We start from the raw sequence: 17109 nt of genomic DNA, 5'->3' as shown, positions 1-17109 counted from the left end.
AGTAATTTGCTACCTTTTTATACTTACATTGTAACACTTCATTTGGCAAAATAGGTTTAAAACACGCAAATTAAAATGCAAATTTTATTATTAAACTTAAATATAATTTATTTGTAATAATATGTATTTTTCTCTATATGGAAATTACAAACTGGGTCCAAATTAAAATTGTCTCACGATTACTTATTAACGAAAAATTTATGACAAATTAGATTCGATCCTCTCAATGATTAAAAAAGTAGTGATATCTTTTCTTGTGGAACACAATACACAAATTATATCTAAAAACAAATTATTTAATGTATTTCCGTGTACTTATAAATACATTGATGGTGTCTGATTTTCAATAATATTTATACAATACAAAGTCCTTAATATTTTATTCCCATTTATTACATTATTATGAGACTTTTGAGACTTGCACCTATTTGCTTTTTCTATAAAGTAATTCAGTTATATGAAAACCACCACTTAATCCTAAATTGACATCAGCAAAAGTGTCATCTAGAGCTTAATCTAATATAATAAACTTTTTTAGTTCAATCAAGGTCATTAATATGAATATTAGTAGATTTAATCTACTCCATTTTCTGTATTATCAGATGGATATTTTAATTAATTACGAATATAAAATTACTTATTAACTAATGTGTGGTGAAGGGTGGGTGGGTGCTTATAAAACTCTTTCAATTTATTCTATACTTACCCACTTAAAAGTGAACGATATTTGTACTTTGTTCACTGACTGACAAATTAATAGGAAAAGCCATGTACGGCAGTGAAAAATCTTTCATGATTTCTTTAACTTGGCAGAATGTTATATGCCAGATACTTATTATTGTATTACAATTATATCACGAACACAATGCATTTATCAATGACAACGTCACTGATGGAGATATAACATTAAACATTTTCTTATACATTGTCTAGGAGCATCGTTTCATCTAAACCTAGCGTGCTGCCCTCTTTTAAAATTAATTCTAATGTAACACATGAATTAAGTAGAAATAATACAATACATTTGCACGAACATCGCACTGAGGCACAATTCGTGGTACAATATTGATGTGTCAGTGACTAACGTAAAACACGTAATAATTAAGCATCTCGTTAAAGAAACGCTGTAGAATGTAGTGAGGGAGGATGCCCACAGGGCAGAATGCGTAGCTCCGGACAAGTGAAGCGTGAGGCACCGAGTGGCGAGGGGCTCTCTGTTGCACGTTACATGATGCGGCAGTTCTCTTCGCCCTCCCGGATCTCACCCAGCTGCAAATAGTGAATGGTTACATTAACACGTTTATTATAAATATTGAGTATAATTATTACAGAATATATGATGAAATATGTATTCATTTAAAGACACGTACATCACCACTTACAGTATTAAAATGAAATGCATGTTTGTTATTGATTTTGTGAAAAATGAATGATTCTTAAAATGTGCGTGAAAATAAGTCTGTATTTTAGAGAGAGAGAGAGAGAGAGGCAGAGAGAGAGAGAGAGAGAGAAAGGCAGAGAGAGAGAGAGAGAAAGGCAGAGAGAGAGAGAGAAAGGCAGAGAGAGAGAGAGAGTACAAAAAATTGAAAGCAGGTAAGGTTGTAAAAATATACTGAATAATCCCACAGAAAAATAAATTTATTAGCAAAATTATAGAAATATATTAAACAATTAATATTCACTAGATTATTATATGTGTATTAACTAGATTATTTTAAGACTATCTTATGATAAATAAAAAAGGTAAATGTGTAGTAGAAAATCAAATTCATTGATTGATCTTCAGTTTATATCATAATAATAAATTATTAAGGTAACCTATGTAATGTTCGTTAGTAAGTACATTTTATTCAAGAAAATTTACTTATTCTATTAGTATACAAGTATAAATATATGAGAAATTATAAAAAGTAGTAATTTTGTATTGTAGGTACCGATGTCACTTGTTTCTGATACAAGAAGTCAAAACATCATCCTCAAACATGACAACATCATAGTGGTGAGGCACGTCACAGTATAATCTGTAATGTACATGACATTTATAGGTGATGATAGATCTACTGCCGTCATGCTCTTTCAATTTACGTCATCGACATGAAAAAGAATCCAAGATGATTTCTTCTGTATAAATATTACACTTTTAAAACTGAAGAAAATAAAGTAGTTTCCTATTAGTACAAGCAGAGTAGATTTATTTTAATAAAAATATATTTATGAAGTATAATATACTATAATCGTGCTTAGTGAAAATATAAGTATATACTGTAATCATACTTAGTAAAAATATGAAATTTCGTATTTTTTTTTTAGAATTATAGATGCTTTTTTTTACAAAACTTGCAATAACGCTGGCATATTCAACAATAAACATATAGCATATTTTTAACGCTACTTTTCCATCTCTGGTTTTACATCTTGGGTATATCTTGGTTTTTTTTTTATATCGATGATTTATACATTTCGATTGCGTGGATGGAGTACCTGATCACGGCGAGGGAATTTATGTGCAAGTTCCCGATGTCTTTGGGCGCTGGTGCTGACTTGCCGCCGCTGCCTCTCAGATATGGCTACCTCCTGTAACGAAACACAATAATATAGTTTAAATATTGGGAGACCTTTTTATTATTCATAACTGTACAAAATATATGAGACAGAGAGATAATACAAAGCTTGCTTTAAACATGAAATATTACAGGATTCAGTGGCTCAAAATTGTGATGGCACAAAGGTTGATGAAGAGAAAGGTAGATTACGCGTGAAGAGACATTCTAGTTTTTATTGAGCTGTGATGGCCACTTAAACTACCATAATATTATATTGGATTGCCACACTTAATATAAAAAAAAGTTGAAATACAAAATTTCCAATATAATATAATACAAGATTAATATAGGATCATCTCCTTTTTGATTAAAAATGATAATTAGCAAAATTTTGTTGAGTAACATACACAAAACAATTACATATCACAAAGACAAAGTCCCAGTTGTAAAATTTGCAATTTTTTATAATTTAATCATATGTACCAATTATTTAAAGAACCTAAAGAATACTATTTTTCTCTTCCCCTTCTCAAATAAGCTGAATTGAAAATTTCTTCCTTTTTGAAGACTTAGAACTATTATGCTCTATTTTATGACAGACAAGTAATTAAACCTGTGGAGGTAGAAGGGATTATTAGTAATGGGGACTAGCAGTCCTATTGCTGGCAATATATCTGGCTAGAATCAGCCTACACGCGGTTCCCGCTAGAAACTACCATGTTTAATTTCGATGAATTCATCACAATGGGCCAACTGCCTCTGGCAGATGAGACATCTGCATATATCGATAGCGTAGGCCCTATATAGGGAATCCCACATTATAACCATTAAAAAAAAAAATTAAACTAGTAACTAAGCAATTACCTCCTGATCATTATTGAGGAGTGCCGTGGTGAAGTTGTCGGCGACGAACCACTTCTGTCCCTTCATAACGATGTGGTGTGGGGGATCGTGGTCGGCGCCGACGTCAGCTGACCACACGGTCGCCACTGCGCCCGGCTCCAGCTTCACTGTGCGGTGGAACTTGAACACTGTCTCCTGGTCGCCGGCTTTGCGGATGATCTGGTAGCCACCGAGACTCAGTTCCTGGGAGAAAAGTAGCGGTTGTAATAAAAAGTGGTTAAAGAAACTTAATGATTAAAATAAGCAGTCTTTACAAACATTTCTAAGACAAGATAATGATATAAAAAATCTAAAGTATAAATGATATGTATGTACATGTCTTGTGTAAATGATGTCTGAGCTTCAGGGTCAACTTAGGAAACAATAATTTAAAAATATTATCTCAAATGTGATATTGTCAAATATTAATTATCTGGTTTAAATGATTATTTGATACTTAACATTATATCTGTACCTAGCTATTTATATATTTTACAATATATCAGATGTAAGTGGATGTGTAAAAAATATAGGTAAAAACAGTTCACTAAACGTTCCATGTCCTTTCATAAACTACTACAAAAGTCGGTCTTGTTAAATCACCTGCCTCAATTTTCTTTTTTACTGTAACTAAATATTAAACAAGCTGATGGTTAATTCAATAAAAAGTGGCAAACTTGACTGGTTGTTTGTATTAAACATCAATACAGATATAATGCAAACCTTCTTGCCCTTGTTGCGAATCTTGACAAATGTGCCTTCGGGGCAGGCCTCGGCCACCTCGAGGTCACCCTTGGCGCTGGCGGTGACGCTGTAGTCGCTGAGGCTGCGCTCCTCGCTCTCATCGAGCAGCGTCCGCTTGCGGGCGGCACGCAGCGGCGTGGCGCGGCGGCCGGGCGTGAGGCGGCCCGTGCTGCCGATGCCGCTGCTCGACGCGGCGACGGAAGCGCGCGATTCGCGGCCTGGCGACTGCCCGGTCAGGTTCAACCTGCGAATACGAGTGCTCTATTAGATTAGACCGTCGCCGAGCTCGTCTCTTTTATTCATTCAATTAGTCACAACATATGTTATTATTACATGTTTTTGTGTGTAAAAATAACGCATAAAATAAACATACATAAGAAACCAAAGTAATTTACTTTTAAATATAAATTAAATTTTTGTTAAAATTAGAACGTCGAACAATCTTTAAAATATCTATACCAGGAGGAAAAAATATAATAATATATACAAATGGCAAATGTGTAACATACAAACAAAAATACAATCGAATTTGAGAACTCCACATATTTCAAATACTTTAATTACATATGTACTTTAATTACAACAATTCGAGAACGCCTTTATTTTGAAATAATTTCGATCGGAAATAAAAAAACGGATCGGAAACGAGGATAGTGACCTGTCCTCCTCGCCCTCGATGAGCGCGCGGTAGGTGGCGATCTCGTGGTCGAGCGAGATCTTGATGTCCATGAGGGTGGCGTACTCGCGCAGCTGCGCGGCCATCTCGTCGCGCAGGCGCGCCAGCTCCTGCTCCAGCGACGCCAAGTCCTCGGCGTGCCGCGCGCGCTCCGCCTCCAGCTGACGCTCCAGTTCGCGGCAGCGGTTCTGTGGACAAACATAATTGTAAGTATATTTTAAAGTCAGATCGACGACAGTAGATGACTGTTATGAAAACCCCTCACGCTATCTATTACAGAACCTCCGTGACAATTACCATTAAACACACTATATTTAGTATGAAATATCTAATTCTTCCTTTAAGTATTTTTTTTTTTTATAAAAAGAAGACATATGAAATATAAATTATCATCATATCAGTTATTAATTGTTCACTGAGTTTTGCTAGTAGTTGCCACTCTTGGTAGATGGGTTGGCAACCACAGTTAGGGTTTGGTGATGTTTTAAAAGGGACGTTGTTGCCTATCCCTCAACCATTAAGGTCCCTTAGTTTGAATGAAATATAGTTAATTATAGGTAAATTACAATTAAAATGTAGTATGTTTTTACAAATGCTATAACATGTAGAGTTATCTTTTGTTATTTTAAAAATTCATTATGGTAACAATGTTTGTAACTTTATATATGTAATGTCTTGGATTCTATACAAAAATGGCATATATTAAGATCCTTTTTGCTTTTAGTGAAGATCATATTGTAACATTTTGAAATTAAATTATCTAGAGGAACACAAACAAAACAAACCACAAACCTAAATATACTCACTACAAACAAATATTAACGATTTTAATTTGTTATTGAAAAGTGTTTGAGGAAAGTCTCCTTGAAGTATTAGTTTTTTTTTTTTAATTAGATATAAATAAATTGAATTAATATAATTACACTGAGTGCAGCATTCTTATTCTCCAAGTCGTTGAGGGTTGAATTGAGGGAGTGGATGCGTGTGCGCATGGTGCGCAGCTCCTCCACGGCGACTGTCGCCGCCTGGCTGTTGCGGCTCGCGGCGCCTTGTAAGTTCTTCAGCTGTAGCATACAACAGTAGTATAAAGAAATTGTATAACAATGATATTTGATATGACTTAAAATTAATACATAGAAAGAGGATCAACAGGCTTTAACTGTCTACTGTTAAACATAAGCCTCCCCTTAGGGGGCTTTGCTAGTAGTTGCCACGCTTGGCAGGTGAATTGGCAACCGCAGTTAGGTTTTAGAGATGTTTTAAAAGGCATGATGTTGCATATCCCTCGCCCTCACTTAGTCGCCCTTAATAACACCCACGAGAAAGGAAGGAGTGGCTTATTCTATGCTGGGACCACACGATCATCATCAAAGAGCATCATTAACACAAAATTTCAAGAATGTGCAGAATGTGGACCCAACATTCATATATTTTTTTACTCCAAATCCAAACCATGTTTTATTATAATTTTGTATCTTTTTCTGATTATAGAATATTCATTCATAATTCAATATTTACAATATAAAGTAAATTCGTACAATATAATTTTGGTTAACTAATAAGATTTCTAAATAAGTTATATACTTATTTCATTAATAAAAATAAAAAAAAATAATGTACACAGTAATTCATTCCTATATTTTACTTTTTATAAGAGCGCCATTAATTTTATGCCCAAAGATCTCTGAACAATTTATTATGGCACTAGATATATTTAAAATAATATGGTACAATTAATATTACACAAGAACAAACCTTGTTCTCATAGAGAGCTTCGATTTCATCACGGTTGGCCTTGATGTTAGCCTCCTGCTGTTCACGCAACTCCTGGAGACTCTGTTGCAGCTTCGCCTCATACTGCTGTGCCAATCTGCCGTCTGAAAACATATCGAAATATTAGTCTTTAGATGTAACTATTATATTCATACCACATTTATTAGGGACTAGCAGTTACTACTTTTAAATTATTAATAAGAAGTTAAATATCTAATAAACTTAATTTACTTTTACCACACGTCATGTAGGTCCCGGCATGGAATGGACCACCCCTTCCCTTTCCGTGGGTGTCGTAAGAGGCGACTAAGGGAACTTATGGTCGAAGGATGGGCAGCAGCGTCTCCTTTAAAACATTATTAAAGGCCTGACTGCGGTTGCCAACCCGCCTGTCAAGCGTGACAACTACTGGTAAAACTCCCCTTATGGGAAAGGCCTATGTTCAGCAGTGGAGGACAGTTAATGGCTGATATGATAATAATAAAACTCATACCCTATAATTGTGATTAACATTTTAGTTCACTATCTATTAGAGAATTTTTTAAACAATTAATCAGAAATATTAAAAATTATTTATTTTAAAATTGACAGATAATGTAGACATTGCCATTGAATTTATTATGAATTACAACATGAATAATTTTATTTAGCGTTTCTCAAATAAAAACCAACTGTGGCATTTATCAGCAGTTAGGTTTACAAACGACAAGAATTATATTTTTATATACCGCAGAAATCAAAATAAAAACCGATTGTGTATTCATAATATTGTCATTACAATATATACTCGTAGTGGTTCCTTAAAATTCACAATTGCTCAATTATAAAATTCGTTGCATGACGAAATTGATTACATGCAAGTACATTAGCATAATAATAGTCACCATTACTCGGTTAACCTGTATTTGTTATCACCTGATTTAAGTCTAGCCTTTCAGGCCAATTAATGTGAGCGTCTGCTGTATACTTACGATGTCACAGCCATTCTAAATTATTTATTCAAGAAAAACAGCAATAACGTAGGTATATTCGTCAGTAGTGTGTTACTCGGTATATCATAAAAACAATATAAATTCATACTCTTAGCAGATCGATATACATGGAAATTTAATTACATTATATTGTGAATCCATAACAAATTTTTGTTTGATAAATAAGTATTCAGTTTTAAAAAAACAAACATTTTTTTTATTTTAAAGGACGTTTCGTAATATTTCAATATTGGACCTTATGATAAACCAAAAAACACAGAAGATAAATGCATGAGTACAAGATGCCGCGAATGAGAGAATCTTTAATTACGCACATACACACCAATAAGTTTATAAAATATGTGACTTCTGTATTTTGAAAGTAACTGTCAAATTCCTTTCGACAGAGAACGACATTTTGCGGCTGCGGAATCTGCGATCGAATTTGACTAATTTATTCAACAATGTACCCAAACAACATGCCCATTCTGTTACGCATATTTTCAAAGACGCTCAGGCAAATGTAAATAGAACGAGTGTTACGTTGACCATAACATTGTTTTGATAAAGTTATCCACGCGAACATCTTTGCATCTGCTATTAATTTCTTCGTCAAGCAGTTAGCTTGCATGATGTACTTCTACTTCTACTACTATCTATAGGATGAGATATGGGAATGAAATTATTATGGAAACTTGTAACGCGAGCCAAAAGCATTACCCGTTAGTCATTAACCCTACTGACAAAGTTACCCAGTAATTTCATTGCCTGTCTCAAATTGAAATACAGCCAATGCCAGTACAGCCGCTTTACAATAGAAACACGAGTGGGAAAATAGTAAAAGTGATATCTTCTAGTCTACTAGTTATTACTTAGAAGTAATTGAAAATATGACTACACCTACCAATTTCGGAGATCTCGACTTGTCGCCTGGTGCGGGTCTCCTGCAGTTCCTGTTGGAACACCTGGTCTTTGAAGGAGAGCTCCTCGCGAAGGCTCTGCACGGTGTTCTCCATGTCGATGCGGCACAGCATCTCCTCCTCGAGAGTTTTGCGCGTGTCGGCGTACACCTTGCGCAGTTTCTCCAACTCTTTGGCAAGATCCTACATATAAGAAAATTCTTCACTCATTTATATAATAAATAAATAAACAACAACAACATCATGAAATACTAAGATCATCCTACTACTATTAAAAATTTGGAAGTTTGTGAGAATGTTTGTATATATGGATGTTTGTGACTCTCACGCAAAATCTACTAAACGGATTTGAATAAAATGTAGTACATATAGATTATATCTCTAAATAAAACATAGGATATTTTATATTTTATATTGGATATGATATGTTATCGAAATAGTTATAGGCAAGTGTACGATAGATGTAATAGATATTCATTTCCATACCCGTGCTTCATCCTGGGCCTTCTTCTTGTCAGCGAGGGCGGTGTTATATTTGTTGCTCTCTTCGGTGAAACGAGTCTCGTAGTGACGAGCCAAATTTTCGGCCTGTTGGCAGTCCTTTGTCTTTTTATCCAATCTGAGAGCAAAATATAAAATAATATATCATCAAATATATAGTTAATAATGAAAACACATGATTTTGAAAGACGTAACATTTTTTTTGTAAGATTATGTATTTTTTTTGTATAAAATAAGCTTTCAAATAGAAAACTTATTTTATGTAATTAATTATTAGGTAGTTAGTAAATATTTATTACGTGACATGGCTTGCCGTGTGGTTCTAGCATGGAATAGGTGTCGTAAGAGGCGACTAAGACAGAGCAAGAGATGGGCAGCAGCGTCCCTCTTAAAAAACCTCTAAAGCCTAACTACGGTTGCCAATTCGCCTGCCAAGCGTGGCAACTACTGGCTAAACCCCCCATGGGGGAAGCTGCGGTTCAGCAGTGGCTAATTAAAGGGTGATCACTTTAATCATGGCTCCTTGCTAAAATTATCTTTGCAGTATGTTTGACGGAAGCAAAGAATTTATTTAAGTGAACCTGTTTGTTTATTTTTTTTTTATTGACGTCTGATTGATAACGTACATATGAGATTCCAAACAAAAAAAAAGATTAAGTATAGAATAATAATTAATTTACAATAAATAAGATGAATCCAAAATCTTTTCGAAATATATTTAATATATATTCAATAAAAAGGAATGAGGTTTATTTTTAAATATTTTGAAAGAGAAATATAAGAAAAGAGATTCATATTTCTTTGACGATACTAAAACCTCATTCCTCTTCATTGAAGAAAAAGTATTTTGAAAGATTCATCTCGTTTAACACATTATTTTTGTAGAAAGACTATTTGTATTATTTTGGAAAGTTACTAATCTACATCATAAAGAAACGTAACAACAACAATTATCAATAATTTTCACCGCATAATTACATTTCTATTTTACCAAAGGTTGACTGAGAATGAATTAAACCCGCCTTTTGTACCAAAAATTTTTTCGTAATGTGGTCAATCCTTACTAATATTATAAACGTGAAAATGAGTTTGTTTGTTACCTTATAACGTCTTAGCAGCCTAACTAATCAATATGAAATTTATGTGTCTATGTATATAGTGTGTATGGATCGGCATATCCTAGTCACGCGACCGAAGTCGCGGGTAAAAGTTAGCAAACAATAAAATAAACATTTCGATCTTTACGAGCTGAAAGACATATAAAACCTAATAAAGTTATATTATTATTCACTATACTAACAACATTCCGAAAACATATGGCAAAGGTTATTGAATACTGGAAACCGTGACATCGAAACGAGGTGAGCGTACAAACGCGTCGAAGCCTTGTCTGTCGCTATGCAGTCACGCGACCCTGCGCAGTGTCATGACGAGATATGTTTTAGAATTTCCCAATATCCGGTTCCCGAGAACGCATCACAACCTGTACTGTAAACTATATTTTAAAAACTTTCTCTCACGACCTTATTTGCATATGGGTGGAGTCTACAGTAAATAACAGTTTATCCCATTTCCCATACAATAGTACAGTCATAAGTTGTCATTTTATTACAATTTTAGATCATAGAAAATAATAATAAATAAATATACAAGTTAAACATGTAGGTAGAAAATATACCTTCATATATATAGTATTAGATGTTGAATAGCTTATAACTTTCCTCAAGAAGTAAGTTATCAAAAGGAAAAGAAATTTTATCAAATCAGACTGGTAATTCCAGAGATTAGCGTGTTTAAACAAACAAACTCTTCCGCTTTACTATATTATAAATATAGTAAGATATTGAAATTAGGTACTAATTTGTCAATGTATGTACGTCGGAACCATCCTATTCGCTAAAAATATGTAAATAAATATGTATATTAAGTTATTTAATATTAAATTAGCTTCGTCAGTTCATTATTAAGAAGCGACAAGAAAAATTGCAATGAAGATACGCATGAAAACGTCAACTATTAATTTTCTCATCCCATGAATTGAATCCCATGCGAAAATTTCGCATGGGATTCAATATTCGAGTGTCCAGACGGTACAGGGTCTACTATTCTAAGTTGAACCCGATTTATAGGCACCTTTTAGCTTAAAAAGAGATCCGTCTATAAAATATATTTCAAGACGGTGGTGTACCACCGTATATACAAAAATAAGCGCATAATATACAATAATAGTTAAGCGATTTCCATATATTATTAAGTAAATTTTAAGTGTAATTCTGAATCGATTTTTGTATTTCTTTTTGCAATCTTGTATTGGCATATTTTGTTCTTATTTCCCTTTTTGGTTCTCAATTTAATACATTTCATTATATTCTTTTTTTTTTTAAAGTTATTTTGTAAAGAAATATGGATCGATTTTGACGATTATTATTTAAATCGGTTGATTTAATTATAATTTTTATTAAGACAGAGTTTATTTTTTGCAAGAACTCTAAGCGCTGGCAATACACACTGTTCTATTTTCTAGCTGTAATAATACAAAGGTCGTTCTACTTTTACTTCCGTAAGAAAAGTGTAAACACGATAGAAATGCGTTTATCTTCTATCAAGACCCACAAGTATTCTTATTAAATACAGGATAGTTCTAAATAACAATCTCTTACCGAAACCTTTAAGACTGGCACAAAAAAGAATCAATAAATAGCGTTTTCCCGCGTTCAGCACAACTTAGTAACGTAGGTATCCAACGTCTATAAAAATCCTATCCATTGACGTCGCGTGCCTCGAGAGCCGAAACGGAAGGCCTTGGCCGATATTTGTACTAAGCAAATGCGTGACCGAAGACATTATAAGAAAGGGGATGTTGCTTGTCCCACTTTTAGTATTCCGATATCTAACTGGTACGCAACCGCATCACAAAAATAACAGAGATAACACTAAACTATTGATTGAGCAACGTACCGCGTAGTCGTCAATGTAAACAATTGTTACGTAAATATTAACATTTGAGAATTTTATTTAGACATGATGTCAACGTTCGTCAATGATTTAGTACTAACTGACCTCTAATAAGTAGGTATAGCTTACTTAGATACTAAAGGTCATTTTGTACCTCACCGGTATTCAGAGAAATATGTTGTAAATAAAAGGGTATAAATATTACACCATAAACCTGAAGCCTATTAATCTTGACTGGTTATACAAAATTAATTTATTTTGTGTAACGCGAGTATTTTAACCTCTACGTTGTATTTGTTATACTGTTTTCGTTATAGTAAACAAGTTGTAATTCAATTGTATAACCCGCCGAGTTGAATAGTTTTCATGTATTGAAGGAGTAATATTAAAGTACTAATACAGTTTGATCGGTGGTTTATACTTGTATCCCATAAAGTTTAGTGCAAACGTTTTTTTTGTTTCCCTTGAAATCTATTTAAAAAAATTATAGCTTTTTCCGTTACTTTATACATGTAGATATACAAACAGATTATCTACAAATCATGTCACGTACGTTGTTAAATAAATTTAGAATTTGTTATTTAAAAATATTATTATGATAAATTAGAGTTTTTATATAGAAAGTTCGTTACGTCAATATAATTAAGAGTTACGACTAAATAAATTTTTCTCGCGGTTATGAACGAAACACATGTGCAAAATGTCGCCAATTTATATAGAAATAAAATAAACGCGACGTGGGAGTCGATCGGCGGGGGCGGGCCGATGACTTACTTTGGATTATCAATATGAATATATAGATTAATTTGAACAACTACGATCTCAAAATCGATGACGCCACGATTATTTTTAAGGACCAGTCACCGCATATTAATCCAGACCATCGGCCGATATACGAGGTCTGTCCGGAAAGTTCGTATAAAAGTGTTCTGGAATGCGAGAAAGAGGAGTGGGGAGGCCAGGTAAGCGCAGGACCCCTTCCTTATGTCCCTAACAATGCTTCAGTTCTGGTCTGACCGCCGTGCGGTGCGAACTGGCTTGTCACGCCATCTGTGAAGTTACCTCTTAACGAAACCCCGTCGGCATGGAGCCCGCTTCCGTTGAAGAGCAGCGCGTCGTAATCAAGTTTCTCTCGAAACTCGGCAAGAATGGCCGTGAAATTTTTGCCGATCTCAGAACAGTTTATGGGGAGGATGCTGTGAAGGAACCAACCGTCCACAAGTGGCTAAAAAGATTCAGAGAGGGCCGAGACAATGTTGATTGTTTTTTTCGATGTTCGGGGGATTGTCCATCAAGAATTCGTCCCTCCAGGCCAGACAGTTGATGGAAAATTCTACGTCGATGTGCTCAGACGCCTCAAAGCTCGTGTGGCACGAGTTCGTCCAGAATTGGCGCGAGAGGGGCGTTGGATTCTTCACCACGACAATGCCCCTGCCCACACCTCTCTTGTTGTCCGTGAGTTTTTGAGTAAAAATTCCATTACGGTGACCGAACACCCCCCTATTCGCCGGATTTGGCCCCGTGTGACTTCTTCTTGTTCCCAAAAACCAAATTGGTACTTCGGGGGCGGCATTTGGGGGACATAAATGAGATAAAAAAAGCTACGACGGGGCAGCTGAGAAACCTACAACCAGAGGACTTTCAAGGAGCCTTCTCACAGTGGAAACGGCGTTGGCACAAGTGCATTATGTCACAGGGGGAGTACTTTGAAGGGGATAAAATTGATTTACCTGAATAATTGTAAAATAAAATTTTTAAAAAACTTTTATACGTACTTTCCGGACAAACCTCGTACCTGTATAACTTGTATCATTACGTCATTAATGTCGCATTTATCCGGTCGTGTCGTCCGCATGGCCGGGTACATTGATTGGGCAGGATAAAAATTAGCTAATATACTTCTTTATGGGAAACATATGTATACCCAATTGTATAAATACACCAAACGGTAACAAACAAACCTTTACATTTGTAATATAAGGATAATATAAACATAAGGATTCAGTCATTGAAAGGCTGCGAAAATTAAAGATTTTCCTGTACAATAATGATTCCAGGAAGTTGGAAGGTAACTGTGTCAAGAAGTTATATTAATATTCAAGCATTTAAGGAAATATTTAAAGGTATTTAATTAAATAAAAACATAAAGTTAGTGTAACTATAATTTATATAGGGTGTTGTAAGAGGTGACTAAGGAAACTTAACAGCCAAAAGATGGGCAGCAGCATTCCTCTTAAAACATCACCAAAGGCTAACTGCGATTGCGGTTGGTTGTTTTCTTTATATACCATTTTTTATGCATGTCTAATGTGAGTACATATGTTTGTTAACTCAAAAAAACTTAAAATAGATTTAAGCTAGATTCTAAAGCATAATTATTTATGTTTTTTTTTAACATTTTACAATATATTAAAGGCAAAGAAACATATTTTTTTTTTTGTATTATTAAGAGTTACTTATCATGTATTATTCTAAAACAGCAAGATAATTAAAGAGAATTTAATTTAAGTGTCATTAATTAACTATATAAAAGAGTATATAAAGAGATAAGTATGAAAGTTACAGTCAAGGTGGTACATTGTTTGATATTTTTTAACCTTGTGTTGTAAACTTATCATTAAAATGCACTTGCACCAATAACCTCACGAGCCAGGAAGTGATGTCTACAAGATAATATCATGAATATTTTGTATTATATATATATAATATAGTATATCACATAATTTGCATTTCCAATAATTATTCCATAAGTCAAAGTTTGCATACACCTATTTACAATGTTAGTAAAATAATTAAAAATTTAACACCTATTAATAATTATTCAATGAAATAGGTTACTACAGTTATCTACATCTTATCTTTACATATTCACTTTATAGTTTTCAAGTCAATTCTTTCAAAACATAATTATTAAAATTAATGAATTGAGAATAATTCATTTTAGCATTTATAAATATTCAAGTACTAAGTAATAATTATGTGAATTTATTAAAAATATTTATTTAGTTTATCAAAATTAATTTTGCATATTAAGTTCGTTATGTGATTAAGAAATTTACTAAATGTTTTTTGCAAATAAATATGACCATTTTAACAATCACATTATCAAAATAGTGAACCATGTTACAAGTTTATATATATATATATACAGAGCAAAAAATTTTTAGTCTACTTGAAAAAAGAAAAACAAAAAATTTTTAATAAATGACTACAGTATAAAGTTTCATTGTCATTGATATATATACAGGTTCCTGTTAAAGTTTAATTTTTCAAGATAAGTGAGATAAGAATGTGTAATTAATCTTACATGTTGTATTTTGATGTTGAGACTAATTCACCTTGACATAAATATCTAAATTATTATTTCGGCAATATAAACAAAGTAGGGCAAATAGACTGAAAATATGATAATATTTATATCACACAATGATACTTTCAACTATAAATTATATAGTTATTTAAATACTAGATGTATTACATTACAGTACAGAAAACTTAGTTGAAATCCAACATTTTTAAATTAATATAGCAAAGTATGACTACATTTTATTATATGCCTGAACATATGATTATAGAATTTATTAATAACATAGATGTAGAAGTTTAGGCTAGAAAAAAATAACCAAGACATTATGAACATATTAATTTGATATTATGAATTATTACTATTTTGTTATTTTAACCTATTTATAAACAATAAATGATAAAGTGATAGTATACCTTAAGTGATTAGTTACATATAGAACTGTATAAATTATGTGTGGCTACTTAGGTATGTGACTGATATAGTTATATTGAGCTATGATGTCACGATGTCGTAAAAGCGAGGCCGCGCGCCGTCACACCGCGCCCGCTCTAAAACCTCGACGATGACGTAAACTTAACACTAAGGTTAGCAGGAAGATTTAGAATGCTTTTAATAAGTTCTGACGTGATTTATTAAATAAACTTTCTGACTACACCTGCATTTCAGTAATTGTAATATGAGTATGATAGTAAACTTACCGCTTCTTCAAATCATCGTTCTCTTCATATAACCTCTTCAAATCAATTTCCAACTTGGCTTTCTCACGAGATGTATCATCTAACAGTTTTCTGGCGTCTTGCAATTCATGTTCATACATTCCCTTTATATTGGACACCTCGCGGGTGACCACCTCCTGTGTAGTTTGTATTTCACGACGCAAACCAGAGTTTTCACTTTCGAGCTGACGGACTTTATCAATGTAAGCCGCCAAGCGGTCATTAAGGTTTTGTAAAGCATCTTTTTCCTGAAGTCGGCTATGTCTTGTTGGACTTAAAGGGCTACTGGGCCGGCCGGCAGAGCTAGAAGGGCGGCTACCAACAGGAGTGCTTGATTGCGGAGGGCTTTGTACAGATGATACGACACTAATGTTTGAAGTAGATGTCACACTTTTTTTTGTTTTAGACGACATTGCGGAGTAGTGTTTATGTCACAATAGTTAATAAATATGTAAAAAAATATCAATTCACACAAGCTACCACCAGAACAAGCGAGTTCTCAAACGAAATTCCCTCAAACAACGACCAATCAAATCGTAAACCCAAGCTTGTATGGTCACGTGACCGTTGAGTCACTTAAAATGTTACCAGTTTATTTATTTATAACTTCCACTAAAAATGTCTGTAGACGGTCACAAGCAGGACTGTCAGAAACAATTGTAATCCCCATGGCAAGGTTTTTTAATGGTTGATAATGGAATGGTTAACCCGGCCGCACTATCGGTGTTCACTGGAAGGGCACCAGTCAGGAATGATTAGTGCGGATGAAAAGGCAAGAGAGTTAGCCCATCGTGACGAATTCAACGATAAATTAGTTACGAAAGATTCCATTAACCATACGGGGGGAACTGCATGGAGGTCGACCTGATAGAGTATGTTGACTAACCTCCTTATTACTAATAATCCCTTCTCCCAATTCCCTGGCGAGATTTCTCCTAGAGACTATAGTATGGGGTTCTTAAAAAAATGTAAAAGAAGGTTTCTTCAGGACTGGTAACCCATATTGTTGCAGGCGTCGATAGGCTATAGTAACCGTTTAACATCAGACCGGCATATAATCGGTCATACAACTTGTTTGCCACCTTTATGGTACATATAAAAAAAAAATTGCCATAGTCTCA

At 33.9% G+C, this 17109-nt stretch overlaps 1 protein-coding gene across 1 annotated transcript; it reads right to left on the bottom strand.

The window, feature by feature from the left end:
• Positions 1-82: 82 nt before the first annotated feature.
• On the bottom strand, positions 83-16542 carry LOC113518176 (lamin-C-like). Its single transcript, XM_052903039.1, has 10 exons — positions 15971-16542; positions 8996-9128; positions 8494-8692; positions 6601-6722; positions 5769-5909; positions 4828-5033; positions 4149-4413; positions 3408-3629; positions 2482-2574; positions 83-1269 (listed from the first exon to the last, which is right to left on the bottom strand). The coding sequence occupies exons 1-10, from the start codon at positions 16399-16401 to the stop codon at positions 1225-1227; spliced, it is 1857 nt and encodes a 618-aa protein (XP_052758999.1). The 5' UTR covers positions 16402-16542; the 3' UTR covers positions 83-1224.
• Between the last annotated feature and the right edge of the window lie 567 nt (positions 16543-17109).

Source organism: Galleria mellonella, unplaced genomic scaffold (genome assembly GCF_026898425.1).
Source record: "Galleria mellonella isolate WM207_F2 unplaced genomic scaffold, CSIRO_AGI_GalMel_v1 utg132, whole genome shotgun sequence".
NCBI lineage: Eukaryota > Metazoa > Arthropoda > Insecta > Lepidoptera > Pyralidae > Galleria > Galleria mellonella.
The sequence above is the reverse complement of the archived record's forward strand: the minus strand, read 5'-3'. Positions and strand labels throughout refer to the sequence as shown.